Source organism: Aptenodytes patagonicus, chromosome 2 (assembly GCF_965638725.1).
Source record: "Aptenodytes patagonicus chromosome 2, bAptPat1.pri.cur, whole genome shotgun sequence".
In the NCBI taxonomy this organism is placed as follows: Eukaryota; Metazoa; Chordata; class Aves; order Sphenisciformes; family Spheniscidae; genus Aptenodytes; species Aptenodytes patagonicus.
This window is the reverse complement of record NC_134950.1, coordinates 141,543,049-141,571,001: the sequence shown is the minus strand read 5'-3', so window position 1 is coordinate 141,571,001 and position 27,953 is coordinate 141,543,049. Positions and strand designations below refer to the sequence as shown.

Sequence of the window (27,953 nt, the reverse complement as noted above, 5' to 3'; positions counted from 1 at the left end):
ACTGCAATACTGAAATGATTTCCACTTTTTGTATTACCCGTTCCATCTGTTTTGTACCAGTCATATGTTGGTATATGCCACAGCTTTATGAGCATCTGCCATATACCCATTATATTGAGCTTCAGTTTGAAAGCTTTAATTCTTGCTTAAGCTGTAAGAATTATTTTCCGTTTCTGTCTTGATGAAGTTTTTTAATTTTGATTTTTTTTTTTTTAATCCAATCACTTGGCTTACAAATAGAGCACTTCTAAGTGCTCAAGAAATTTACTGTAATATACTGTTCATATCAATTTTCAAATTATGCATTTTAGTATTGGGAAGTTTGTGCAAAGTCTGTAAGAGATTTGTAATTCTGGTGGCAGTCTTTTTTAGAATAAGGCTCTGCGTGCTCAGGTCAACAAACGTATTTATATTTATTTTTTGGCTAGTTCTGTAGACTTGTATCCAGAATCTGAAGCTGTTTTTCTAATATCTGTTATTGTAGTTGTCTTGCAGTGGTTCTGTAGTTAATGCTTTAAATTATTTCCTCCGGTATGTTTTTGTTGTTATTATGAATAATAGATAAATAGAAAAACCACTATGTTACCTAATACTGAATTTTAAATATATTTTCTTCTAGAGAACTAGAGGACGAAAACGAAGCTTTGTGCCTGAAGAAGAAAAAGCTGAGGTTGGAATATAGTGTTTTGTTTGTTTTGGTTTTGTTTTTCTTTTTTTTTTTTTTAACAGTTTCATAAAAAAAATTAAACTTTGGGCTGAAGTGTTACTTTCAGTGCTATAATTGAAAATATTTGCTTTCCTTCTCTCCTTTCCCCCCCATTCCTTTCTTTTTCCTTCTGCTATGACAGGAACGGATTCCCAGAGAAAGAAGACAACGACAGTCTGTTTTACAGAAGAAGCCCAAGTCGGAGGATTTAAGGACTGAATGTGCTACCTGCAAAGGGACTGGAGACAATGAAAATCTAGTCAGGTAAGTTTGATGCTCTGACCTTATGAGGAATTCAAGTTCCATCTTCATCACTTCGTCATTGTGATTATAACACAGAAAATGTGCTTTTTAAAAAAACAAACAAAATCCTATTTAGGGGAAACATTACATCAGAAATATTGACTTGATTCACTTATTGACCTGCCAAACACATTTACACTGTGGATTAAAATGTAAATAACCAAGATAATCTGTTTTTCTAACACAAGAGAATTAATTTGCTCTTGTCAGGGTGAATTGTCAATGTTTTAGAGCAGGTCAGAAAGATAAACAAACCAGCAATTTAATGATATTAAAGCTACAGGAGCATCCTAGAAGTAATTATGTTAGGATCATTAACAATTTTATGAGCTGAAATGTGGATTATGAGGAATTTATGTTTTTAAAAATGTATTAATGCTACCTCCATTAATGCAGATGATGAAAGGGTTTGATAATCATGTCTCTTATCTGAAACAGAAGTGAAAAAAAAATTTGTTGAATGGTGTTTTAGTAGGTGCAGAAATCTAATTAAACAGAATAGCTGCCATTGAATAGCTACTGTTGACCACAACTTTTGCTGAGTTTGACTTTATAGCTGGCATTGTGACCTCTTTGCGAAGCTGTAGAAACTGCTCGCAATTCTTGAAAGAAGAATAATGGAGCTTAGCAACCAGAAAGCAGGTTTTAATTGAATCTACTGAGCTTTCATTAAAATGATCTCGTAATAAGTTCAGATAAAAAATAGCGTTGTATTTAGGTCCTGTATGCTTCAACTACATTTTTCTGGACAAGATCTCCTCTTTAGCTCAGATATAATTGTTGTTTTTAACTGGAAGGATTAATACATCTTTTAATTTATTTCAAGGAATCAGTTACGAGAAAAGTCAGAATCAATGATATAGGCAAGCAACACATAGCTTTAGAATCAGAATGTGTCCCACGTACAGATGTCTTGTACTCAGAATAGCTGATTTTAGTATCAATTACAGCATATGATTTACTGTAGAAGTTGATACAATTTCAAGGGCTGTGTGCCAGATTGTATTTTTATTTCCAGATTGGAGGCAGAGTGCCTGTATGAGCTCATCGGTAACTGTGTGATTCTCTTACATAGACAAGCTACTGCTGCTAGGTGCTCCTAGATCTTGCTCACTACCAGACTGTGAAATAGAGGCAGGATGTTACAGTGGTTGCTGATACAGTTATACTGATGAGAACTGATGGCAACAGTTTTTAACTGTCCACAACAAGATAAAGGGCTTTCTTCAGCCCTATTGTTGGCAAGAAATAAAAGATGCAGGAAAACCATTTTGTTGTGGGAAGGAATCCTGGGAACAACATGTACTGTGCTTTACTGTGAAAAAGGCAGTGAATTAGTTTTCTTCTTCAGGCTTTTTCTAGAAGTGTTAAATACCACATTTGAAGACATAAAGGATAAGATGAGAAAATGCCGTGAAGAACTGTATATTTAAGTTGCAATTAAAAAATATGGTAGCAAATTAGTGGTATGTCTTGCTTACTACGTGAAAAGATTTTAGTAGTAATTTAGATGGGCCAAAAATAAGCATACTACATGCCAAAGCCCAACAAATTCTCTTATAAACCATCCTTATAATTAGGCTTGGAAACAGAGTAGTAATCCTGCATGGGAGGAGAGAAAAGGAGATTCTTATGTTCTAATCCTTTGTTCATACTTCTCTGAAAAATATTTTCTTAAATATTCTGCCTTATTTTCCGTATTAGTTTTTAAAAGAGATTATGAATTTAAAACTTGCTTTTCTTCAGATAATTCCTATAAATAGCTGCAATTTTATCCAAGTTAGGTGACCACTGCTTCTGAAGTGTTGCGGAGGCTTATTTTTGATAATTACTAAATAATGTTAAAGTATTTAGTAAATTTGAATTTCTTTAGTATTATTTTTTAGTTCTTAAAGCTGTATTTCTTTTGATGAGAGTAAATTCAGGGACTGTAATAAGATGCTAGCTATGAGATAGGCTTTCTGCTATGCAGCCAAAGCTGTGTAGGGGTGTGATCCACAGAGTGTTGCTACATCAGAGAAAGTTTTCAGAATCCTTTTTTCTCTTATGTTGTCACAAAGTAAGAGAAGCAGGCTTCTGCCTGCACTGCTTCTTTTTCCTGCCTGTACCATCATGCAAGACTCCTTTGTGGTAGTAGAAATAGAGCATTATTTTAAATGCAAGCTGGTAGGGCTCCTTGTAAGCAAGAGATGTTTAGGAGGGAAAACAAAAGTATTTCTTCAATATCCATTTTGTTTGGCACTGCCTGTTATTAAAGCCAAAACTTTCTCAGAAAACTAGTGATCTTTGTCATCATCTTTGCTCTTCACTCAACAAATGTTTTGTAATTACTGGATTTTATTTTCACCCTTTCCTACCCATCTGCAACTAAGAAAAGGGAGGTTTGTGGGAATATTATAGAAGAGATTTCTGAATGTGAAAGTTGATTGCTAAGTTAAACGGAAATATGCAACTGCTGAAACTGCATATTTAAGGATTAATCTTGATGGGCCTTCTACCTTCTCCTGCTGTGTGTTACCTCAAACGGGGCTGGTTACATGACTCTTGAACAATCTGCTTTTAAAAATCGTAGGTTCTTCTAAAATTCATGTGGCGCTCTCACTTTGGAGTTGCTAACTGAGCAAGGATTAGAGGAAGATAAGCAATTATTTCTTACTTCAAAGAATGCAGCAGAGTATTTAGTAATGAATCTGGAATAAAAAATATTAAATTGTTCAACTAGTTACTACTGTTTGACTAATGGAGATTCTTTTTTTTTTTTTTAATCTCCATTTTAGGTGTTTGTGTGTAGCATTGGATGCCTGAGGGATTATTTGTTACATGTGCAGTGTCTTTACTTAACCTGTTGTTCATATGGTTTAAAATATTCAAATAATTGCCTGTGAAAGGACTTAAAATTCTTCCTAAAAAAATATGTTTCATTCTGATAAATTATAATAGTTCATTAATTGGCTGAAGTTTGCCTTAGTGACTATAGTTTTGTACCAAAAAAAGTGATTAAAGTTAGAATATCTTTAATTATTAGCTTTTGTCTAAAACATACTGTCATGTTCCCTACTTTTATATGTGCTAGTAGTTGCCATATGTATATATTATAGACATGCCAGAACAGTGCTTTTTTAGTCACTGATGTCAGATTATATAGATAGACCGTTTCAGTATAGTAGCATGCACTAGAACTGAAAGTTTTAAGTTTTTGTGCTTTTGTCCACAAAAAAGGATCAGTCTTGTGATCCTTATGTGATACACTTTTTTTTTTAAAGAATTTACAGTGAATTTATTTTATAAGTTCTTTTATATGCATCTGTGTAAGTTTTACTGAACTAAATACTTCTGCAATTTTTACCCTTTACAAGATTAGTGAGTGGCATAGTCAAGATTTACAAATTAGTCAGACAGTGAAAAGTTAATTGAAAACATTTACTCAAATGAGGCAAAGTCTGATCTGTAACATTATAAATGACAGTAAGGAAGCTGTATCTGTAATTAGAAAAAAGTGTGGATTTTGAATATCTTTTTACTCAAATGAACTGTAATTGAGTTTTGAGAGGAATAGTAGTAAAATATGGAGGGTTTTTAGTATTTTATATTTGACACAGATAGGTTTCATGTAAGGCATGGAGACACCGCACTTTTTAAGAGATGAGAGTTCAGTGAAAAGAGTTATAATGTGTGTTTGAAGCTAAATTATTGTGAAACCAGAGGGTAGCTATAACAATATACTGCTCAGTCTTAAGGAGTAATCAAATATTGAAAATATTTGCTTGAAATTGAAGACCTATTTTGAAATGCGGGAGTTCTTAAAGCTTTATGTGAAAGATAAATTTTCTAACAAACTCAGAAAATAATTTTAAAGGATATATTTGTTTTTAGAGGTGACCTCTACTGTTTGGTTTATAAAACATTTTATGTAATCATGCTTTTCTTTTGTTTCATTTTGTAAATCTTTTGAAGTTGTATATAGTTTAGACATTCAATAGGTTTCCTGAGTGCTTTATTACAGTCTTGCATGAATCACTTAGAATGATAGCTCTTGCAAAGGAATCGTTTGATTCATAAGTATCCCCTCTTTTTTTGTGAGGCCATAACTCACTAATGCAAATCTTTAAAAATAGCTCCCTAATAGCTCCCTTTAGAACTTAACCATATTTAGTAGAAACATGGATGAGGAACTATATTTCAGGTGGCTCAATATGTAATAGGTAAAGCTTGCCCTCCATCTTGCACCATACTCTAGAGTAAGTGATTGTACCATTGTACACACAAAGTGCTTATAGCACAGTATTACTGTCCATTCCGTTTTGGTAAAAGAAAAAATTAAGATTAATCGTGTATTTTATTTTAATATTTAAAACAGTTTTTTAAGGAAGAATCCACAGGCTAATCTAGTTTAAAATCTTCCAAGGGAAGACTTCTAAATGACTTCACTTCTAAAGAAGTGGCCTCTTCAACTGCTGCTATTAAAAAAATAATATTCTAGCTTCAGTTGTTGACTTTAAGATGTGCTTGGGTAATACTTAGGAATATAGTGCATTAGATAAAATTGATATCTCAATACTGGATCTGAGAAAAGCAGAGTAAAATTAGAATATTGTTTATGTATGGGGCAAAATCATATGTGACCAGGTTAAAGAAATCTCTGAAAAAGCATTAGACTTCTTCATCCCACAATTTAGAGCAAGCATATAGCAATACATTCTTTTATAGTTTTGTGTATTGAATTTTTATGCTTTATTGTCAATTAAGTTAGAATTTTCCATTTCGTTTGATTTGCAGCAACTGAGGCAAAATTATTACTTCAGCATTACAGAGAGGGTAAAATAGACTAAGGTCATGTATTTGAAAGAATATAGGATAGAATGTTTTGAAAACATAGATCTGAATGCTGGTTATAAAGTATTGAAAAAGCGTAAAGCTGCAAAGCAAATTATTAAGCATGTATGTAGTATTTATTTTTAATGCAGATGTTTACTAGGAAATAAGCAATTGTGAAAGTATTTATTTTTCCCAATATACTAAGTCTCACGTTTCAAGCAAGTGTAATGTTTTGCGTGTGCAGTCAGTGTATCAAGGCAGGCCTGAAAAGGGAAGGTGAGGAGTAGGAAGGGAGAAAGAAGAAAACATATGCAATGTCATATTTACTAAAGAAAAAAAACTTTTGAGTAAAATTGACTATTTTACTCAAAAAATAAAATAGTTTACAAATAATTTACAAATCAAGTAAAATTGATTTGTCATAACTTTGAGTCATCAAATCATACTATAACTGAGAATCGTTAAAATGTATGCAACATCTGTAATTCTGGTGCTACAAATGTATGTATCAAATTTAGGATAATAATTTATACTGTATAAAGGATTGAGTCCTTAGCTGCACAAAGTGATCTACTTCAATTCTGGTTTTGACAGAAAGTATGTTCTAGACAGGCTCTTCTGAATCCTCTGGAAATTTTCTATCTGAAACTGTTACTCACTGTATTTCCTTAATTGTGTTTGTCTTGTATAGGTTCATCTTTGCGTTTTTGTTTCTTACATTTCCATGCAGAGGGCATGCCAGCCTTCAAGTTAAGGATTTCTTCCTTATCTGTTAGCTGCTAGTTTTGAAGCTCTGCATGAGCTGAAGTTTATTCCAGAACAAACGCATTAATTATTAATTACTTTGAATGCACTGCAACAAAATTAACAATCCATCATAGTAATTGAAAGCCTATGATTTACAGTAGTTTTAGAAGTTTAAGGCTGCTAATGTAGAGATTAATCTCAAGGAAAATGTTAGTTAATTCAGCCACAATTTGCAACAATCATGTTTTACAGAGGATTACAAATGCATTATTTTCTTGGAATGAACTACTTGGATGAAAGGAAACTTAAAATTCAGTTGTGTAGTTTATTTCTGCTATATAATTTACAGGGATTAATTCTGCATATTAAGTTTTTTAATTGCTTAAGTTACCTGTTAGATAATTTTTTTCTGTAATTTACTTTATTGCCTTCTAAAAAGTGTTTCTTTTTATGCTAGATAGCAGGATAATGCATACAATGACAAATGCACATTTTTGTTCAGAGGACTTTATTCAAACTGAATTACCTATGCTGCATTGCATTTTACTGTAAAATACCACAGATTTTTCATTTTCAGTAAATTCATGTGCTAGGGCAGACATTCAAAAAAAGGTGTAGGCATTGTAAAACTCTCTTGTGAAGTACCTAAAAGTCAGGCATAGGTCTGGTAGCAAGACTCATACTGCTGTCATTCAGGACTTCTCTAGAAGCAGAGTGCTAGGCACGTTTGCATTTGGGCTACCCGTCTACCTAAAGCTACACGTGCCTGGAACATTTGAAGTTGGAATGCAAAAAGTAGGACTCTTGCATTTTCTGTTAATTGGGAACCAGTCTATTTACCTGGTACCTAAAGGATTTCTTCAGTACATTTGTCTGTTATTTTCCTGAAATGAGACAGCAGAATCTGAATTGAAGCCCATATTGTTTTTTTTCCCCTGATTATTTTGCTGGTTAGCTCTTAAAGAAATTTAAGCCATTTAAAGAATAGAAGCCCAGGTCTTCAGATACTGATTTTGTGTTCCATCTCTGGTTTGATTCTTGGTACTATATGAACTTGAAGGAACTATCTTAAAAGTAGCCTGTGTAAGAGTGACCCAAAACTGAAATTTTGGAGATATTGCTGTGATTAAAAAACTTGTTTCCATTTAATTCTGCATTATCAGAATTGGGAAAGCCAGGCTGGGAAATATGCACAGGACCATCTAATGTTATTTCTGTGTAAAGCTTAGCATTGAGCCTTCATTTTGAAAAAAGAGAGTAAAACTGCATGAAAGGTTATTCTGCCTACCTGTGCCTTCTGATCAAGTGCAGATACAGCAAAGGATGATTTCCGCGTGCCCCCCCTTCCCCCGCCCCCCCCCCCCTCCCCGAGGAAAAGGTAGGATTCTGTGAATTGCCTTTTTTTTTTTTATCTAATGGCATTTCCTGTAAAAACATTGTGAAGAAGTGTAATTTTTTTTTAAGTATCTAGAATAGAGGAAAAAATGCATGTTTGTGTTTCTTCAGTGTTATGAAAGTTCTAAAAACCTGTTGGAGTAGTATTGTGATATTTGGCAAGGTTTATTAGCGTTCTTCTTACAAGGTCATTGGGGCGGCAGGGAGCAGTGTGTGCATCCCCCAAATGTTTTTCCTTTACATTATTTCCTGGACTGTTTAGTGATCTGTCAGTCAAACCTCCTTGAAGTTTAACATTGGATCTTTTTTACAGTTGTAGACCAATGACTCCCAAGCTCTTGTATACTGGGCTTTAATCTGTAGAACCTTTGTGAACAGTAGAAGTTTATGAACTCCTCAGGTACAAGTTTGGTTCAGGTGTTCAATTGTCGGAAGTTTTTAGTATTGATATTTAAAGTCTGCTGATCCGAAAAGCTTGTGGACCAGTGTCATAAACTTCAGAAGTATGTAACAAGATAACCACTTGTAAATAAGAGTTTCAAGCTATTCTTTCTACAGGGTTACTTTGTTTTCTACTAACCAGTAGTAGTTTACCTTTTTTTGATCAGTGGACTTTTAAAAATATAGTTATCCTTTTCTCTCCTTCAGTTACAGCTGCTTGATCAAGTCTGTGCTGCAATCATGGATCTGTACATTACAGCTTGAAACTATATTTGGCAGTTGTCATCTGTTCCCAAAACAGCTATGTGTTTCAGGATTTATATATTATTTTTCTGGTTGCCTTAGGAAATACATGTATCGGAGACCTTTGCACCTTTTTATCTTCTATAACTCCTAGGATTCGGAAGAATTTATAAAACAAAAAAATACAGTGCTGATGATGTCATAATTATCTTTGCTGTAAGTAATGAGTGAGTTCTTTAGATAAAGTGGTCATTGAGTGAGGTGCCTCTTCAGAAGATTAAAATTACTCTTTAATGAAACAAGATGCAGAGAATATGAAATCACATTACCTGTGATGGCAGAGGGGAGGCTGACGACATCAAATTATTTCCCAATCTGGTTACCAGTAATAGGTTATGGCTGCAAAAATACCTATCTTGATGGGGTCAGTAGCTTCTTACTTTTGTGGGCATTCTTAAGAATTTTTTCTTACAGCATCAAACTTGCATCAAATAATTCAATTCAGTTGGCGTTTGAATGTGTCAGATACTCCATCATTCTGGCCAAACTGCTTCAGTCACTTTCAGTGCAGCAAGCTTATCACATCAGAGCATTTCATAGTATAGGATGCTCAGAAAACAAATGTCAAATTCTTTATCAATTCAGTTGTTTTGCATCGTTAAGCTGAGCCACTGCTACAGAAGGCACGAAACTGAAATTTATACTTAAGAAATTTATAACCCAAGAACGTTTGCGTTCAGGTATTAAAATAATGTGGTAGAAGACCACAGCAGGAGGCAATAATGATTTAAATGCTGTGTTGTAGCATCGGTTTTGATTTGTCAAAATTAGTGTCAAGTGAGCATCTGTGCAGTCAGTTTTCTGAAGTAAATGTCTGTCCACAGAACCGTAATGTAAATTATGGACTATTTGAGTAAGAAATCTTAATATGCAAAATAGTGATTCCTACTGTTACACACGTATTTTTTTCTCACTTTTGTTACTGCTGCCTAATACTTTTACAAGTCTTTGATCTGTAGTTAGTTAATCTGTGTGGGGTTTTGATAGTAGGAGGCCTGAGGTTTGGGTGCACAACTTCATCTACACTATTCAAAACAAGTTTTATCTTGGAGTAATGTCAGAGTATGTTTTACATTACCAGAGAAGCCCATACAGGAAAAGCAGTTACAGGGAGCTTAAGGATTTTGAGTCATTTTTCTCAGCATTGACCATAGTTATTCTTCACATGATTAAAATGGCATATAGCACAGGTTTTCATTCATAAATCAATGGAGCAAAGTTGCATGCAATTGGTTGTTAATTTGGGTCTAAATCAAGAATTTTCCATATGGTATTATTACCTGAGAGGCTGTAGATAATCTACATGTATATGGGATACTGTTGTTCTTTTTAGCTTAATATTTCTATAGCCTAAGATATTTCAGAGCTACTTACTGGAGAACATACTTCTAAAAACATAAACAACGAAAAATGGAAAGAAAAAAAAAATAAAAGCTCTTGTCATAATGCGTGTTGAGCATTATGATATGTTTAGTAAAGACTGCTTATTTTGCAGCATATGTTACAGGAGAAATTCATTGAGGTAGCTGAAATAATTTGCATATAATAACATCTAAATAGATAATTTGAGAATGGCGAAAGTTAATATTAATCTTTTTATAGAATGTCTTTGGTTTTTGGGGAAAGGAATAGAGTTGTAGGTTTTATTTGTTGTTCCTGTATTTCAGCATAATTTTGATGTCCACTAGATTTTTCATTTTGTCTACTGTCACTTATCTTACTTTAGTTCCCTATTGGTGTGGCCATTGAAATTACAGATTGAATAATCCAGACTAAAGTAAATTTTTTTCTGTAAGCAAATCTTAGGAATTTGTAAAATAGAATTATATGTTTTTCATTTCTTTTTCTGCCTTACTATTAATTTTATTATTTTCTTTTACAGGATTTTAAGATTTTTTGTTTGGTTTTATTTTATTTGATTAATTTTTGTTTTAAAATGTTTGTCATCTGTACCATATCCAAGGCTAGATTCAGATTTTGCTTTGCCTTACAATTAATAAAACTGGCTTCTCCTTTAGAACAGTTGAGATTGTTATTATTGCTTATACTTTTTATGATTCCTTTATATTGTCATCTCAATGAAATTAAATTTTTGTATCTGGTTTGCTTCAGGCCATTTAAAATGCCCAAGACAAGATTCCATATTAAGACAGGAATTCAGTATCACTGAATGTTTCAGGTAGCATTTCATTACTTTACAACAACCTTCTTCTTCTTCAGACTTTTTTTCTAAACAGTTTCCCTTGAATGTTTTTTTTTTAATACTTGCTCTTTGCCTTAAAGTGTCTTCTCCCGCAAAAAAAAAAAAAATCGTCTTGTCATTTGAGCACATGTTCTTTGGATATTGTTGTCTCGTGGAGATGAGAAAAACGCAGTTTAAGAATTTTGCCATGCTGACTTGAATAAGGTCACAGCTAAGTTTTTAAGCCTATCTCTGACTTCATCTTGAGGAGGGCCTAGTAACTTCACTTAGTTTTGAGAAGAAAGGCTGTGGAAAGGATATGCAAGAAAAAAATGCTTATATTTTCTTCACGTATATCTAAAAGCTTTTAGCAGAGACTAATATGGGTCTGTTCCCTTTTTTCATATCACTGGTTGTAACAATGCAAAGGTCAAGCGTAAATTAATTTGTAGTTCTTTGATTAACTGGCTGAACTGATTTTTTTTATTTTCAGTCCCGTCCCGGTCCCCCCTCCCTGCCCTGAATTGGCAGTTAAACTAAGTATAGTAATGCTATTGTATTGCATGTGTACTTACTGTTGAGGAGCAGGAACAATAAATCCCTCTAATTCTGACTTTGAGATCTGATGTGATGCCATATTAGGGAAATATGCAGTGAAGTATAAGCTGACATTGGAATACGGTGTAGTAACTGACTTTTACCATTGCACATAAACAGAGTAATTATTCTAAATCATAGTATCACTTTCAGCTGGGTAACCACTAAAATCACTGCAGTGTGGTTTCTTGAAAATGCCACAATCCTTCAACTGCCAAATTAAGCCCAGGGAGAATAACCATCAGTAGTGCCTGCACAGTTATGTAGAGGGATGAGCCCTGAACCAAGTGAAAAGATGTTCTGGAAGAACAGTAACCTTTCCCATGATGTGCACATTTTCCATTACATTTCTGACACAAAATGCTGTGAAATGATTTAATGGTGACATTTTGTTTTGCTGACTTTCCCTTTTCTTATCAAAGAGAAACAAAAGTTAGGTTAGGAAAGTAGAGGAAGGGTGGCCAAGCATTTGAATTCTATTACAGAAATCTCTTTTAAAGACAAAAACAAAGCCATTCTAGATGTACGTTGTTTCTGACACTGGATTTTACTGGTTTGGGGGGGAGGGAAATGTGCATATCTCCAGCATCAATATTGAACACCTTGTTCTGTAGGGTTAATTTACATTGTTGCTTTGCAGTAATTCCATACCAAGTATGATAATTCAGTAAAGCATCCTTTCTAATTAGCAATCACAGAGACCTTACACATCAGCTATACAGCACAGCACACGCAGTACACTTATTTCTGCTTGTCATTTTTGATGTATATTACTAGAAACAATTGTAGGAGGGAGCAAAGCATGAGCAGACATAGTACACTGAAAGGTCAGCACTTGTCACTTGGAAAAGGATAAATTTTTATGGAGTAAGAAAACAGAAAGCTGCTACCCATTGATGTCATACAGGAGCTTGTCTGCATCTAAAGTAATACATGTAAGAATGCTTGGACAGAAAAATTACTTGTCTAAAGTGTGGTTCATGCATCCTTTGGCAGCTTTCGATTTCCTGTTTCAGAACTGATGAAAAACCTTGCTTGTTTCTAGCACAATATACAATTTTATCTTTGAAAAACACAGCTTTTGCTTTTGTTTTCTTAAGGATGTATGAAGTTTTCTTGGCACCTCATTTATTTTATTCTTCTCCCATCCAGTTTTAATGTGTTGGATGATGGTTGCTGTCATTGTAAGTCATTCTGTTTCCCTGAGGGGGCATCTAAATATGAATAAAATATTTTAGTTTTGAGTCACTGGAAAAAAACATAGTTTCACTTGTACAGTAACTTACTTGAGAGAAAGTATATATTAGTTGGAACATGTTTGCTATCACATTACTTATTGGTTGACCAAGAAGGCATGCTGGCTTTGACAAATTCAGAATAAACTTAAGCTCTGGGCAGAGAACCTCAGTTTGTTCAATTGAAACCTAAAACCAAAATCACATACATAATTTAAATATTTGTAGTTAAAAGTGAACACAGACAACTAACTCCCTACTTTTCCTGAAAGCTAATGTGTACAATTGGGTTTTAAGGGTAGCATGTGTCTTACGAAAACTGTGTGGCATCTGAGAGCACCTCCAGGACCTTATGAAAGCTAAAACAGTTTTGATGAGTTGTTTGTGTTTTTGAGAGGAAGCTAAAATAGTAGTGATAGCTGAAGGTGAATACAGTACCGATACTCAAAAGTTGAAGTATTGCTCAGTTTTAGCTTGAGTAGATAGAAGTAAATACCAGTATAATTCAGTGATAGCAGCAGACTGATAGCTAACTTAGTAAATTCTAAAAAATAATGTTCTAATAAAGGCTGAAATAATTGTAAAAATCCTAATGGTGGTAACCAAAATGATAAAATTTATTGACATTTATTTGACCATAATATGTAAACAGTAACTTCAGAGCCGTTTCTTACAAAACGCTATTAAAAATGAAATAGATGTGATGAAATTGTTTTGGCAGCCTTTAGCTGTTTGCTAACAATTTAATATAGCAATAAAAGCTAGCAATAGCAGCACCAAAATTGCATAGCAGAAACTTGATTATAATTTGGTAAGAAATATTGTATGAATAAAAGTGCACGCTTCAGTGTAAACTGCAGCCAAGGCTTATCCTTGGGTTTAAAAATGTCATAAATTTGAAGAGCTTTCTAACTGTTCTTGTTACTAAAAGTCAGAGACACGTTGTGCCTGGTGCTGATGTCGCTACCTAGGGAAATAGAGGAGAGGAGTTAAATCTTCTGTTTTATAAGTATGCCTGTATTAAGCCTTCCTAGGCCTCAAAAATGGAAGTCTCTTTGGACCTTGTGGTATGGACTGGTTATTTAACTATTGCCATTTCTACTCAGCGATCTAGGTGAATAAAACATAAAAGAGAATGGATGAGACTTCTGCCTGCGTTTTTGCATCTAATGGAGAGCATGCTGATTTGCACAACCGAGTGGGAGCACAGACTTGTGGTTTATGCCTGGTGAAAGGCAATTAAAATAATAAAAAAATCTTTAAGCTCTGTCTTTATGAAATTGTGAAGTCCATTGAAATTGTGAATTTGACTGTTGTTTCCTTTGTAGGGCCATTTTTGAGGTAATGGAGTCTATGCATTTCTGAATTGGCTGTCCTTTAACTTGTGTATAGAAACTCAGACTACATGAGGAGGTGTGCAGAAGAATTTTCTGGAAGTGAAGTGTGTTTTATTATAAATGTTTACTGAACTAGACATTAAGAAGGTGAAACAGAATATATAGCTGGTTTAATCATCAAGAACCTGTGCAAGTGCAGAGCAATTTTTGTTTGAGAACAACTGTTTTTGAGACACTTAGGACATTTAAATTATATTTCTATTTAAATTATATTTTTAAAAGTATTTTGAGAAAAAGGTGAAAATATGGAAATGCTGCTCAAGAGGGAGCTTCTGAGAAACTGAGAAAAGAGAACAAGATAAAAGAAGGGCTAAGCAGGCAGAGAGGAATGTAAATGAGTAATGAATAGAGGAGAAATCCGACTTCCAGTTCTGTAAACCTCGAAGTAGTGAACAAAGTTCTGAAATTTCACATGGAGGCAAGAAGGAACCCAGTCTAGAAACTGTTGTGGACATAACTTCCTGACAGTGTATATTTTGCATTACCATTTGATGATGCTGAAATTGAGAAGAGGAAAGATTTGAGGATGGTACAAAATGTGACCAAAAAATCAGCACTGGAAAGGAATAGTTGATTTTTGAAGATGTTCAGAAGGAATAACAAATGGGATTCAGTAACAGCATGAGAAATTCTGGCAGGGATAACCTTATTTATAAAGCTGTTTGCTTCAGTATTGAAGACCATTTTGTAATAAATGACAGGAAAAGAGAGCAACTTTTAGATTTTTCTGGCTTGATGAGGACTATTTGTAACTGCCAAATGTATGAGTCTGTGGAGGGATGTTAAGAAAAGCACTTGAGGAAAAAATACTTAAAATGTCCTTTTTTTGAGAGCAAATGTAATATCTGTTAAGATTTTAGGTTTGCATGAGTAAAAGCAATAGTGCTAGTTTTAGTAGTCTAGCTGTGTAACATGGATCAATCCAGTAATATTTAATTAAAGTTTTTCCACATTTTGGAGAGATTATGCAAGTACTGGTATACAAAAAGCGGGAAAGCAGCAGTTTAATATCTTAAAATACAGAGCAGATGAAAAGAAAAAAAAATAGTGTTACTTTGTAACCCATCTTAGTAAAAATTGTTTAAATTTACATAAAAACAACCTGTCGTATGCTGGTACCTGCTGACAGTTCTTTTAATAACACTTGCTGTGAAAAAGAGATAACAAAAGCCCGCTGGTTTTAAAACTCCAGTGGTAATCTTAGTTTTTCACATTAAAGAACAATAAGTAGACTGCAGGACTTTAATTTTCTTTAATTCTGAAAGGCTTGTCTAAACCATTTCTGCTTTTATTGAAAGCAGAATCACAGAATAGTTGAGATTGGAAGAGACCAGAGCTGGTCTAGTCCCCAGCCCCCTTGCACAAAACAAGGTCAGATAGAGCATGTTACTCAGGGCAGCGTCTAGCTGGGTTTTGAATATCTTCAAGGATGGAGACTTTGCAACCTCTCTGGGCAGCTTGTTCTGTTGTTTGTCCCTCCTCACAGTAAAAAAAGATTCTTCTTATGTTTAAACAAAATGTTCTTTATTTCCATTTGTACCTGTTGCCTCTTGTCCTTTCACTGGGCACTACTAAGAAGTCTGGCTCTGTTTTCTCCCCCCATCAGGTAATGATACACACTGAGAAGATTCCCACAGCCTTCTCTTCTCCAGACTAAACAATCCCAGCCCTCTCAGCCTCTCCTTTTATGACAAGATACGCCAGTCCCTTAGTCATCTTCATGATCCCTTTGCTGGACTTGCTCCAGTAATTCCATTATCTTTTTTGTACTGGGGAGCCCAGAATTGGACACAGTGCTCCAGATGTGTTTTCACCAGTGCTGAGTGAAGGGAAAAAGCATATTTATTGTCCATAAAGGTAAACAATTAAAACCCCCAATTTTTCTATTGTGTATAACAGGCAAAACTTTATTTGTTATAAAAGAAACATCTTCCTGTGGTCAATATACTGAGCCATTAAGGGCACTACTTAAGGATGAGAGAGTATTTCATGCTTATTTCATGCTTATTAAATCCATGTCTTAGGAAGACCATGTTGTAGTTGTAGTTTAAGGGGTTACTTCATTGAGCAACATACTGGAGAACTGCCAGTGCTAATGCTTTTAGTTTTCCACTGAAAGTTTTATCACTCAGTTGAGGGCTTCACCCTTCCCCATCAGTCACCTCCATGTAAGTTAAGGTAAGACATCCGCAGTTCCAACCCCTTCCTCTGCTTTCTTTGAAAAGTGCCTTTTCCAAATGCATTTCCAAATTCAGTGCATTAAAGTATCATCCCACCTAACGATAGCTTTCAGTGGGCACCAGGATTAAACAAGCTGTACCATCTAACCGGGCAGTGGACTGAGAGAGAGACACAAAACCTCCCAAAAATCAACTGTGAAGGGCTGTTTGCTAATTCCTTTCAACTCCAGAAAATAATAAATAACAACGTCATCGCTTAAACCCCACATTTTGTCTTAACTACGAAGTGCTAGGAGAGAAGGTCTAGTGGCATTACACTAGAGGGATAATGTCCCTTTCCTGAGGGACAGAGAACATGAAGGCAGGAGGATTGTCAGCCTGTAAGTTGTCCTTTGCATCCTCTCTGGTGGGTAGTGGGATACCCCACAAAGTGGGGTAGTGGGTGCAGTTTTTACAGATGCTAAGAGTTAAGGTCCCCCCTTCATTCCAAACAAAGTGGGAATACATGAGCTGGCTTTCTGTGGAGTAACAGAAGAGTACTAACAGTAAGGTTTTTCCTGATACAGATCCTAGTTCCTTGAAGACTTGATCTGAACGGTTTTTGCTAGTTAGGCATTGATTTCTAAGCTATACCAAAACCATTGTGGCCTCTTTTTCACCTTGTAGGTGTGTGCACATGTGTGTGTGCATATGTGGAGTGTTCAACATAAGTGATAACAGTGTTAGGCATGTCCTGTGTTCCTTTTTGCTGTCATTTGCTCCAGATTTTTCTTTGAAAAAAAATGACACCTTAACAAAAAAATCATTAGCCTCTGCTGATCCATTTGATTGCTAGGTATTTATAACAGTATAAGTTTTGCATCTTATGGGAAAGGAAATGTGGATTAAGTTTACAGTGTATAATACTTGATACCTAAACATTTTTCCTTTTTTCAGTTGGTCCTGCCTACCATAGAAAAACATGTAAGATTATATTTTTAAAAGACCCGAGACCTTTATTTTGAAATGTCAGTTAATAGTGTAGGTACTTAGTTCTACTTAAATATCTTATTGTCTCATTCCAATTACGAAAATAATATAATATTAATATTTCATTCAAAACTAGTTTCACTGTTCCATGAAATGCTTCATAAAAATTCCCATGCTCCCTTCATTTTTGCATTTAAATTTTACATTAAGCCATATGTATGAGGTGATAATTAACTTTTTTAGTAATGAAGATTGATAAAATTCTGAAATGAAGCAGCACAGTATTTTCAGTGTTAATCCATATTATAAATTTTTGAAGTACATTTTCTCTGACAAATATATGTAGGAGTGTTTATGTGAACCTGGTTGGTTTTATAAGTTAAAATGATAAGGTTCAAAACGTAACTCTTGTCACCTTAAGCAAAATTTATCAATTGACAATGAGCTTAATGCATATATTTAACAAGTTACTTGAAGAAAAGGAAAAACTGTTTCCAGTTAAATATTGCTGCAGTTGCCTTTTTCAGTAGCTTGAGTGTATTTACTGTTCTCTGCTAGCCCCAGAAATGGGAATGTTTTTAGAGTGTTATTTTTTATTTCGCTATTTCATAAGACATATGTAACATTTTCATTGTGCAAACAGACAAAAGAATTCCTTCTGTCTTGGGCACCAGAGCTTTGGGAATAATAGTGCTTCCGCTTCTGTTGGTCATCGTATTTGAGGCTTTCTGTGTCTCTGTTATTGTCAACAAGGGAAAAAAAAATTCTGGAATTCATTAGAGAAGTCATTGCTGAATGTGCTAAAAGTTAATGTTTGATTAAATTTTTTTTAGGAAGCATTTTCTTACGAAAGTTTGGTTCTTCTTTTAGAATGTTAGTTTCAATTCATTTATTTCAAATTCATATTTTTGTTTCTGAAACAGTGAAAGCTAACCACTCTATTTCATCAAGAATCATGAATGATGCGTATTCTATACAATGATTGTCTTGTGAAATGCTGACTTACAGGCAGTGAAAGGAGAAATGGTGAAATGCTCAGACAAAATGTCCATGACTGAAACTTAGCAAAGATTTTTAACTGGCATTGGTACATATGAAAGTTAGATATGTTGGGCAGTGGTAATAACTGCAGTACCAGACCCCATTTTCAGTTTCTTATTACTTGTAAAACTTTGATCGCTTGGACTCAAAATTCTCCATCTCTCTTGTGTATCTTTATTAGGCTGGATGTTTTCAGGCAAAATTGTTAATCTGAGATTTGGGCAAGTGCATTGTCTTGCCCAGGTCCCCCCACCAATACATACACACATAGGCCTTTAAGAACAAGTGTGAATTGAAGTCTTTGATCAGTAAATTGAATTTTGGCAAAGACCTCCCTTTCTTTCCCAAGGATAGAGAAGAAATATATCCATGTCAATTTGATGAAATCTGGAAAATTGGAAGCCTTTAAGAATATTGTGAGAGGAATAGTTTCCTCGTAACTACCAGAGATGTGATACAGCAGTTTTTAGATCTTTTGTCATCTGTGCTTTGAGCAGCGTGCTGTGGGCCGGCTGAGCATGCTTATCCCTGCAGTTGTAGCACTAAGTTGCTACAGGACACACAAAGAAAAGAAATATGGATTAAGAACAAAGAGCTCAACGATGGTGTCAGTAGCTGGTAATCTGAAGTCTGTTTGATTCAGATGCAGAGTGGACAAGTGCTGCACTAGATGAGAATAATAAAATGGGGCAGTGGACGTGGGCAGATGTGTAACTCTCCCTCTTCTGGGTCACTTCAGTCATCTTGTCCTGCAGAGAGAGATGTGAGCAGGATATACGTAACTCAAGAATACACAAGCAATTACATATTCACTTATGGTGAGGAATAGCATGTTGCTGGGCTAAGCTTTAGTATTAATATCATGCCCAATGCAGATGTCTGAGAATCCTTGCTGGTCAGGCAGTCATTGGTAAGGTAAAGATGTGTCAGTCTCTGTTGTTCCTTGGACCAGGCTGATCCTGATCTTGCTGAATTGCCATCTTCAGATTCCCCACTGTATTCTGAGGGGGTTTATGTTCTTTTTCTTTTTTTTTTTTCCTTGAGTCACTGCTGTATACCATTTCAAATCAACAGACTCCATGAAATTTTTTTCTTACCTAGCAAAGTTTGCTTTTGTACTATTGCATCTTAACTTGTTCCCTCATTAAGCTAAGCCAAAGTCATGCAGATGTGCTTATGAAACAGGGCCTTGGGTTACAGACAGACGAACCCTTGAGTTGTGGTTGGGCAAAAAGGCTGGTACTCGTGGCCGCATACGGAGATCATGGTGGGATTGAGGCTGGTGGGCTGGAGATCTGAGTTTGGATGGTAAATGTGCAGAAATAGAATTGAGAGACAGTGGTAAGCTCATGTGGAGAGGCAGCAAAATCCAGACTTTTCAAGCTCCAGGACTTGAAAGAAGGAAGTTGGGCTGATTAGAGAAAGTCACTGGAACAAGAAAACCATGTGGATGGTAGTCAGAGGAGGGGAGATACTGAAACTGTTGAAAGAGCTGGGGAGAGGGAGTTGTGGATAGGAAGCCTGTGTGGAAAGGAGAGGTTTGCTATGGTCAAGTCAGTGAACCTAAGATGGGGAATGGGTGACTGGAAAATGACATCTTAGGAAATTTTCAGCTACTTTATTGGTATAGGTGGCAGAGGATATTTATTATGATCATGAAAGTTCTCTTTGATACTGATATGTTATTTTGAAAATACTGAAGATACACGGATAGAAGACCTTTGTCATCCCTAGTCCTCCCTCAAGGTGTTCTGTAGGTTTTTTTTTTTCCCCTTCCTGTTAGCTTCCTGGTGGTACATTTGAGCATCAGCATGTGCAGTGTCACAGGAGATAAACTGTGCTTTAAAACAGCTTCTGTTGAAATTGCTTACAAGTTGAGAGGCACAGAACATAAGCTAGACAAAGTTTCCTCTAAGGTGTGTTTGTTTATGTTCATATACATCACTCTGATGTACAAAAATCTCTTACTACAAGTACAACAAATAGATGAAGACTCATTCTGCTGAATTTTTTTTACTGATTAATCAAAATATTAGTAAAGCTCCTAATTGAACAAGAAAATAGTTATTTTAAAAAAAAAGTATGAACAGCAAGCATTAATTAAAAAACAGTGCTAAACCATAATTAGCATTGCTTATATAATTACAGTTACAATGCATGCAGTTTGCATACTTAGAAACACTTTATTCTAAATGCAGAAAAATGTTGGGTATATGATGTAACTAATCAAATATATATGGATTAGTAATCCTCCATAAACAAGTTTTTTTTGCCAAAAGTCCATGTTTTAAGTTTTTATATATTTTTTTTGATGTTACATGGTATCTTTCATCTATCTTGACCAATTAATTAAAAAATACATTAAAAAGTCAAGGCCTCATTTGGAATATTTTCATTTTCCTCTGTTCTCCAAAAATAAGTGGGAAAGGAGAGATTTCAGAAGTCAGTTAATCACGGTCACAGATTCAAGCACTTTGCAATTTTCTTGAAATCAAATTCTTCAACTTCTTTGTATCCATCATTTTTACCTTTTGTATATCCATCATTCCAATGGGTCAATACATTCACTTTCTGTGTTGTTTTCTTTTTGAGAGGAAAAAAATAGTGAAAAGCAATGGGGGGGTGCAAGGGCATTTCAGAATGACCGTGACCATTAGTAAGGCAAAAGGCCCAAACTACTCTCTGTAGTTCTGAAGTCATGCAGAATAACATACAGTCTTCTTTCATTTCCTACTTTTCTCCCCAAATTCATGTTCCGAAGACAGAAATTTATATAGGTGCTTTGTTTGAAATGCATTTAAGCCTGTTACTAATTGCTTTTAAAAGTAGTTTCATTTCTGCCTGGACTAAATGCTGAGTTTGTTGACGTGTTGCAAAGGGAACTGTACTGTGGAACAGATCTGGCTGAAAGTGCCCAACAACAGCAGTAACAAAAGTTTAGGCAACTGGTAAAACTGAAAAATAATTTGATTCACCTTACACCCAGCATGGCATAGGGTGAGGCATCAGTTCATCCTACTGGTTTGTTTTGCTTTAGGTTTGTTTCATATAGACTTTACTGCCAAGATGTTATATAATGAGAATATATATTATAAATAAAATATTATTTTCCTATCTAAAAAAGTTACTGCATCTTTTGATTCCGTTGAAACAAACCACACTTCATGCTTCGTCTACACTATGTTGTTGATGTACCTGCTGAAAGTAATACTCAAGAATATACTTACGTGGTAATGACATTGTAAAAAAATCTGTAAAAACTCTCTTACTTGACTTCCATTTTTGTCATAATGAAATAATTTTGTTGAGGGCCCTTTTTTATATTATTTGAGAAAAAATATTAAGTAAACATGATACAATGTACATCATGGTATTATGTCATTGATTTTTTTAGTTCTCTTGGGAATGATTTATATAATACTTAGCACAGAGTTCTACAAATAGAGCATCTTCTTTACACTTTCATCAAACTTCTGGCATTGACTTAAATGCTGTTAATTAACAGATTTTTGTATACAATACAACTAGTCTTTGTCATTGCTTTTAAGATTTATGTATGATACCTGAATTTTATTTGCATGCATGCTTTCAGTCATGGCATAGAACCACCATGTTATAACAACTGTTCTAACTACTTTGTCTAAATAGGTATTTTCAGCAGTGCTGTATGATGTTTTTTGTATATAGCTTGATTATGATATAAATGTAAATGTTATCTGTTGTTTATACATATTGGTTAACTTCTGGCTTCATTTGAAAAAGCTATTACTAAATATTGCATGCTCCAGAACTAGTTTGAAAGAAAACCGTAATTCCTGTTTTTGTGTATTTCAGATTTATTCTATTCTTAGTCCTTTTCCACTTAAAGACCTATCACTTTTGTTTTAGAAAGTTTTAAAAATGAAGACTGAAAATGGATTATGAAATTATAATGGAATATATGAAATGTATGCCTTGTAAGTTAAGCAAATATATTTTGAAACACATCTTTCCAGCCTTTCTATGTCTATCAATCAGTTTGAAAAACTTTCTGGCCTTTAAAAAAAAAAATGGTCCAGTGTTAAGATGTGTATTTTAAAATACAGGGATGTGTATGTACTGTGCAAGTGAATGCATTACATTTTCCGTAGTTTTCTTTTCTGACTTACTTTATATGTTGTTTGTAAACGCATCTGGGAACTTTTTACTTAGGCCATTTCATGTGTAAAGGTTTTTATTGTGGAGTTGTAAAGATATACAAATACTAATAATTTTCTGTTTTTTTTATTTTGATGGCTACAAATATGTTTTAGATATGCACACAGTTATAAAACTTACCCACATAACCTTTCCTGGCTTTTACTTGGTGAAATGTTTATAGTTTCTAGGTTTCAGTAGAATATAAAATCACCTTTCAATCAAAGAAAAGGGCCTTTATTGTGACAAATACCATTGAATTTTAGGATGGCATCAGGGGCACAGTATTTTACTGTTTGTGCACAACAAGACTAACTATAAATCAGTCTTGGACACCACTTAAAAATCTAGTATTGGCATGTGGACAGTCAGATGCTGTCTATAAGAGGGCTGGGAAGCAAATTTCTTATTCCTTGTACAGAAATTTCCTTGACAGAAATCCCGTACTGACCCAGGCACTGGACATCACATGTTTTTTTCAACATAGCTGCTTCCCATCCTAATCATAAGAATCAACAATACTTAAAAATAATGGCTGAAGTAGGGATTACTCTTCTAATACCTGAAATGAAAGCTTTTAGAATATCGAGAACAAATTATCATAACTTCTTGATGACTGTTCCCATACAGCTGAGTCCTGAGTACCCCTGAGCTCACTGCTCTACTCCTTGTAATGAAAAAGCATCTGCTACTGTCCACTCTGAACCTCCCAAACTGCAGGTTGTGGCTGTGAGCCCATGTGATGTCATCAGTCACGAGTGAGAAGAGTGTGGCTGTGCTGTCTGTGTAACCGTCCTTCAGGTGGTTGTGGGTTGCAGCTCGATCCCCCCGCCTCACCCCTTAGTGTCCTCTTTCCCAAACTAAATAAGGCCAGCTCCCTCAGCCTCTCCGTGTAGGTTGTATGCTGCAGGTCCCCTGCCATCTTGGTAGCTGTTAAGTGGACTCTGTTTTCTCATCTCTGTTGAATTGGTTGGCCCGAAACTGGTTATGGCATTTTAAGTACAGTTTCATTAGCTCTGAGTAGAGAGGAATACTAACCTCCGTTGATTTGCTGGTCCTGCTTTCATTGAATCGTACCGAGTTTGATACTCATTTCAACCCCCATGTCCTTTTAGCAGGGCCGAGAGCAACTCAGCCAGTTTCTTCTCAGTCTGCACTGATGCGTGGAGTTGTCCCCCCTCCATTGCAAAATTTCATACTACTTCTTGATGAAGCCCAAGATTATCTGCTGGTCTAGTCCTCAAGTTTCTCAAGCAGATTTTGGATTGAAGCTTTACTGTTCAATGCATCAGCCACCCTTCCTAACTTAATGTCGTTCTTAAAGTTGCAGAGGCTGAATTCCATGTCATTATGATGATTTTTTTATGAACTCTATTAGCCCCAAAATCACACCCTGTTGTACTTTGTTATTGGACATCATCTAGATCTCAAGCTATTGTCTGTTGCTCTTTGAGTCCAGCAGTCCAGCTGGCTTTCAACCCATTCATCCAGCCTCGTACTTAACTTGGTAAGGAAAATGCTGTAGGAGACTGAAAAGCCTTGTGCTGAATACACTTTGGTATGTTACCACCACTGCTCTTCCCTCTTTCACACAGCCAATCATTTCATCATGGTCATTTCAAACATGACTAACTCATCTACCCTTGTTAAATCTTTGCTGCATGCTCTGGGTTACTTTCTTGTCTTTCACGTTTGAAAATGGATCCCAGGAGGACATGCTCCTTGATCTTTCCCAGGGCAGAGGTGAGGCTGACCAGCCTGTGATTTCCTACGTCCTACTTACTACCTTTTTTTAATGGGCATGTCTTAACTCTTTAAGATGGGCTTGTCTTAGCATTTTTCAGTTGTCAGAGACCTGCCTTGATTGTCATGATGTTTCTTAGATCTTACACAGGAGCCTAACAGAAGTAACAAGCATCACTTTCAGAACGATTGGGTAATCCCCATAGATTTGAATATATTCAGACAGAGTAGACCCTGACTTGTTGCTTTGCTGCTGTTGGCTGTCCGCCTCTTTCCCAGGGCACGCTGGTAGGCACAGAAGTCTGAGAGTAAGTTTTCACCGTGCAGACTGAGGCTTTGAGCACAAAGGCATCAAGTACATCAGCCCCTTCTGTGTTACCAGTTGAAATCCAATCCGTATTTTCTCTGAACTTCCTTTAACTGCTAACATTCTTGTAGAACTGTTTTCTGTTTCTCATTGGGTCCATCTGGGGTTTTGCCTTCTGAATTTTGTCACTAAGTGCTCAAGCAACTTTTTAATACTCCTCCTGTGTAACTTGTACTTGTTTCCATTTCTTAGGTGTTACCACCACTCATTTTGCATATCTAGTTGAGTAAGAAGCTTCTTGCTTAAGCGAACAGACCTTCTGCTGGATTTCCTCATCTCCTGTACAATGGGATGATGTGTTTCCCCGAGCTCTGAGTAAATTTTCTTTTAAAAACCATCCCTCTCTCACTTGATAACCTTCCCTTTCATGACAGCCACCTGCAGGATTCTGCCTAGCAGTTCCTTTGACAAGCCAAGGTTTCCTCTTCCAAAGCCATGATACAGCTTTTTGTAGCGTTCGTGATGAAGTAGTAAATTCTTCTGTGATTTTTAAACTGTAACAGAGATAAGAGACTGTACTTACACCTCCCTTTGTTCTCTGGACACAATGTTCCAATAAGCAATAAAATTTCAGTAGTGCCATTAATCTTCTCAAGCTAAACTATAAATAAAACCTGATCTTAATTGATTTCTGTGTTTCTCAGTCAAAGCAGCAAGTGCATCACTGAGATTTTGACCTGGGCTATGATATACAGCAGTTTGGTAAAGAGGTTCCACGTGATGCTGTAGAGACTTGAATGGCTCACGGTAGAACTGTTACAGTTTTAAGGTTTCTAGGGGTGGGAGTTTTGGGAGGAAAAAACCCTATCAATGTCTTGAAGAAGAAATTACTTTAGAAAGAAAGAAAAAATACCCATCTGTTAGCCCTGAATCTGTGTTTTAGCCTGAGCAAACTAAAATAGTTACATGAATCCTGTTACCTACAGCGGGACAGGTCACACTTATTATTAGACACATGCTTGATAAAGCAGCTGAGTGGGGAACCAGAATTCCTACTTTGGCTCGTTTTGTGGTGCTCTGATAGTCGTGCTTCGATTTTAACATATTGAAGTCACAGAGGAGGTTCTAAATGTTTCACAGATATCAATAAACCATCAATAACTGATGGCTAACTTAGTGGCTTAGGCCTGCATTTTCTTTAACAGCAGCATGAAAACCATGCAGTCCAGTGGCTTGGCAGTTGGCTTACCTGATGGTGACTGTCAAGTGTTAGAACTTAAACACTGCAATGAAATTTAAATTTTCTTTCCAGAAGTTGTCTCTCCCCACTAATAAAGAGCCAATCCACAAAAATTACTTCATTGATTTTTCTGTAAAAAAATAAACAAAATAATAAAATCTGAAGTATTATTATTACCTGAAAGATTAATGGTTTGTTAGTGTATTTATGTAGTACTTAAGAAAGAGTACACTGTTCTTGCAGTACAGTGAGTGACAGTACTTATAATAACAGGAAATTGTGTAATATATAAAATCTAAACCTTTTTACTGAGTTTATGCTGTTGACTTTCTTTAGTGATAGATGAAGTCTTAATTACACACAGTTTATGCAAGAGAGAATTTTGCTGGGAAGATACTCTGTGTTTATTATCATCAACAGAATCCGAAGCCTTTTTAACCTGCTTTGGGATCAGGCAGACAAAGTGGTTGATGCTGGGGGTCGGATTGTGGGTTCTCTGCGCAAATGTTTCTATGGGCATGTCTGGGGTGCATGCTGCTTCAGAGCAGCCTGACTGTTCCTGCCGCTATGGATGCCTCAAAACTCTTAAAACTTTGAAATACATAGATCAGACATCAAAGCTGAATTACAGCAGAACTCATACCATCTTCTGTGATACAAAAAGTTAGGAAGGCACTGAAGGACTGTCAGTTGATTTTTAGCTCCATTTTCATTGCTAGTTAGGTTATCAGAGGAAAGCTCACAGTTTTATCGCTAAGCCAGCTAGTCATGTTTAGTTGGTCAAGCATATTTTGTGTGCGCAGGCAGCCTAAGACTAAGGCTGGGTGAGTAAAGGCCAACTTAGTTCTGCAGTGAAAATGTTTTCCTAATTTTTTGTTTCACTTCATTCCACCTTCATGAAATAAAAACAAAAACAAGGGTGAAATAAACCACTGTCTGTGTGAGGAAATACCAAATGGCTTTCTTGTCAGGCAAAGTTTTACTTTTCAAATTATATGTATACTTATGTAGGGGATCGAAAGTATTTTGAAAATGACATTTCAATCTGTTTAAGAAGTACAAAGTTTTGATTTAAAAGACTAACTTTCACATAATTCAAAATTAAAACATTCTGTCCTTAAATTGGTGTGTACTTCTGTAGATAAAATAGCTTTTTAAATTTCTGTGCTTATATTGTATTTCTCTCTTTTCTTTTGTCGCTTTGACATTTTTGCATGTTAAATCCATCTTGTTGGGTGAAATAATTGACCATAATATGTAACTTTGCTGTCAGGATAGATATGCATTTAGTAAGACTTCCCATCTGTTCGCTTTCAAAACCAAGACAGCATACAAACTGAGAAAAACTAGGCATGTGGTAAAGGCATTATATTGGAGATGGTGCATTAAGCTACTGAGCTCCACTGTTTCAGGTCAATTTTAGTTGTATTTTATCTTACTGACTTTGTAACATGATTACATTTGGCTTATTTGTACTAATGTTCCATTGATAAATTTGCCCTGCATCACAGTATGGTAAGGAAGATGACTCTTAGTCATTTAAACAGGAGAGTAAAGAGCAGTTTAGTATATTAAAATATTTTTAAAATATAAAATTCTGTTTTATATTAAAACCGAAGGCTTGATTTCTTTTTTGAATCTCCACAAAAGGCTTCTTTTTGAAGCAACATGTTTTTTCAGGCAGCAGTTAGGCCTAACATGTAGAATTTATATTCCAGTTGCTAGTAATTCATTAATTAAACTGAGACACCTTCATGAAATTCTATTTTGTAATCTTAAAAAAGTTGACCTGCCAGCTACATATTGCTGGCAGCATCTATTGCTACATCCTGATTCAGATATAGTTTCATTATCATATAATGATGATTACATTATTCATCAATATTCAGTTATCCAAGTATCTGAAAAAGATCACTTCCTGAATGAGAGGCAAAATGTCTCCAGTTGAAAAAGTTGTACTGAATTTTGGAGAAAATGTCTTTGTTAAAGAACACACTGATATATCTAAATCGCTCGGAGTCTGAGGTGCGCATCAGTGTCAGTCTGTGTTCCCCTTAATTCTGATGAAATGTAAAGAAGGTGTCTGATGTTTAGCAGTGCAGGAACCTACATGAACAGGATCTATGGCCCACTCATTTCCCCTCAAGGCTTTGTTAACTCCCCATCTATACCACCA

General features: G+C 35.4%; 1 protein-coding gene across 1 annotated transcript in view; it reads left to right on the top strand.

Annotated features, from left to right (window-relative positions):
* The window catches only part of PHF14 (PHD finger protein 14), a 169,981-nt gene that overhangs the window by 71,272 nt on the left and 70,756 nt on the right, over positions 1–27,953 (top strand). The window contains 2 exon segments of the mRNA XM_076331424.1: positions 620–670; positions 849–970. Of these exon segments, the coding sequence (XP_076187539.1) occupies positions 620–670; positions 849–970 (173 nt within the window).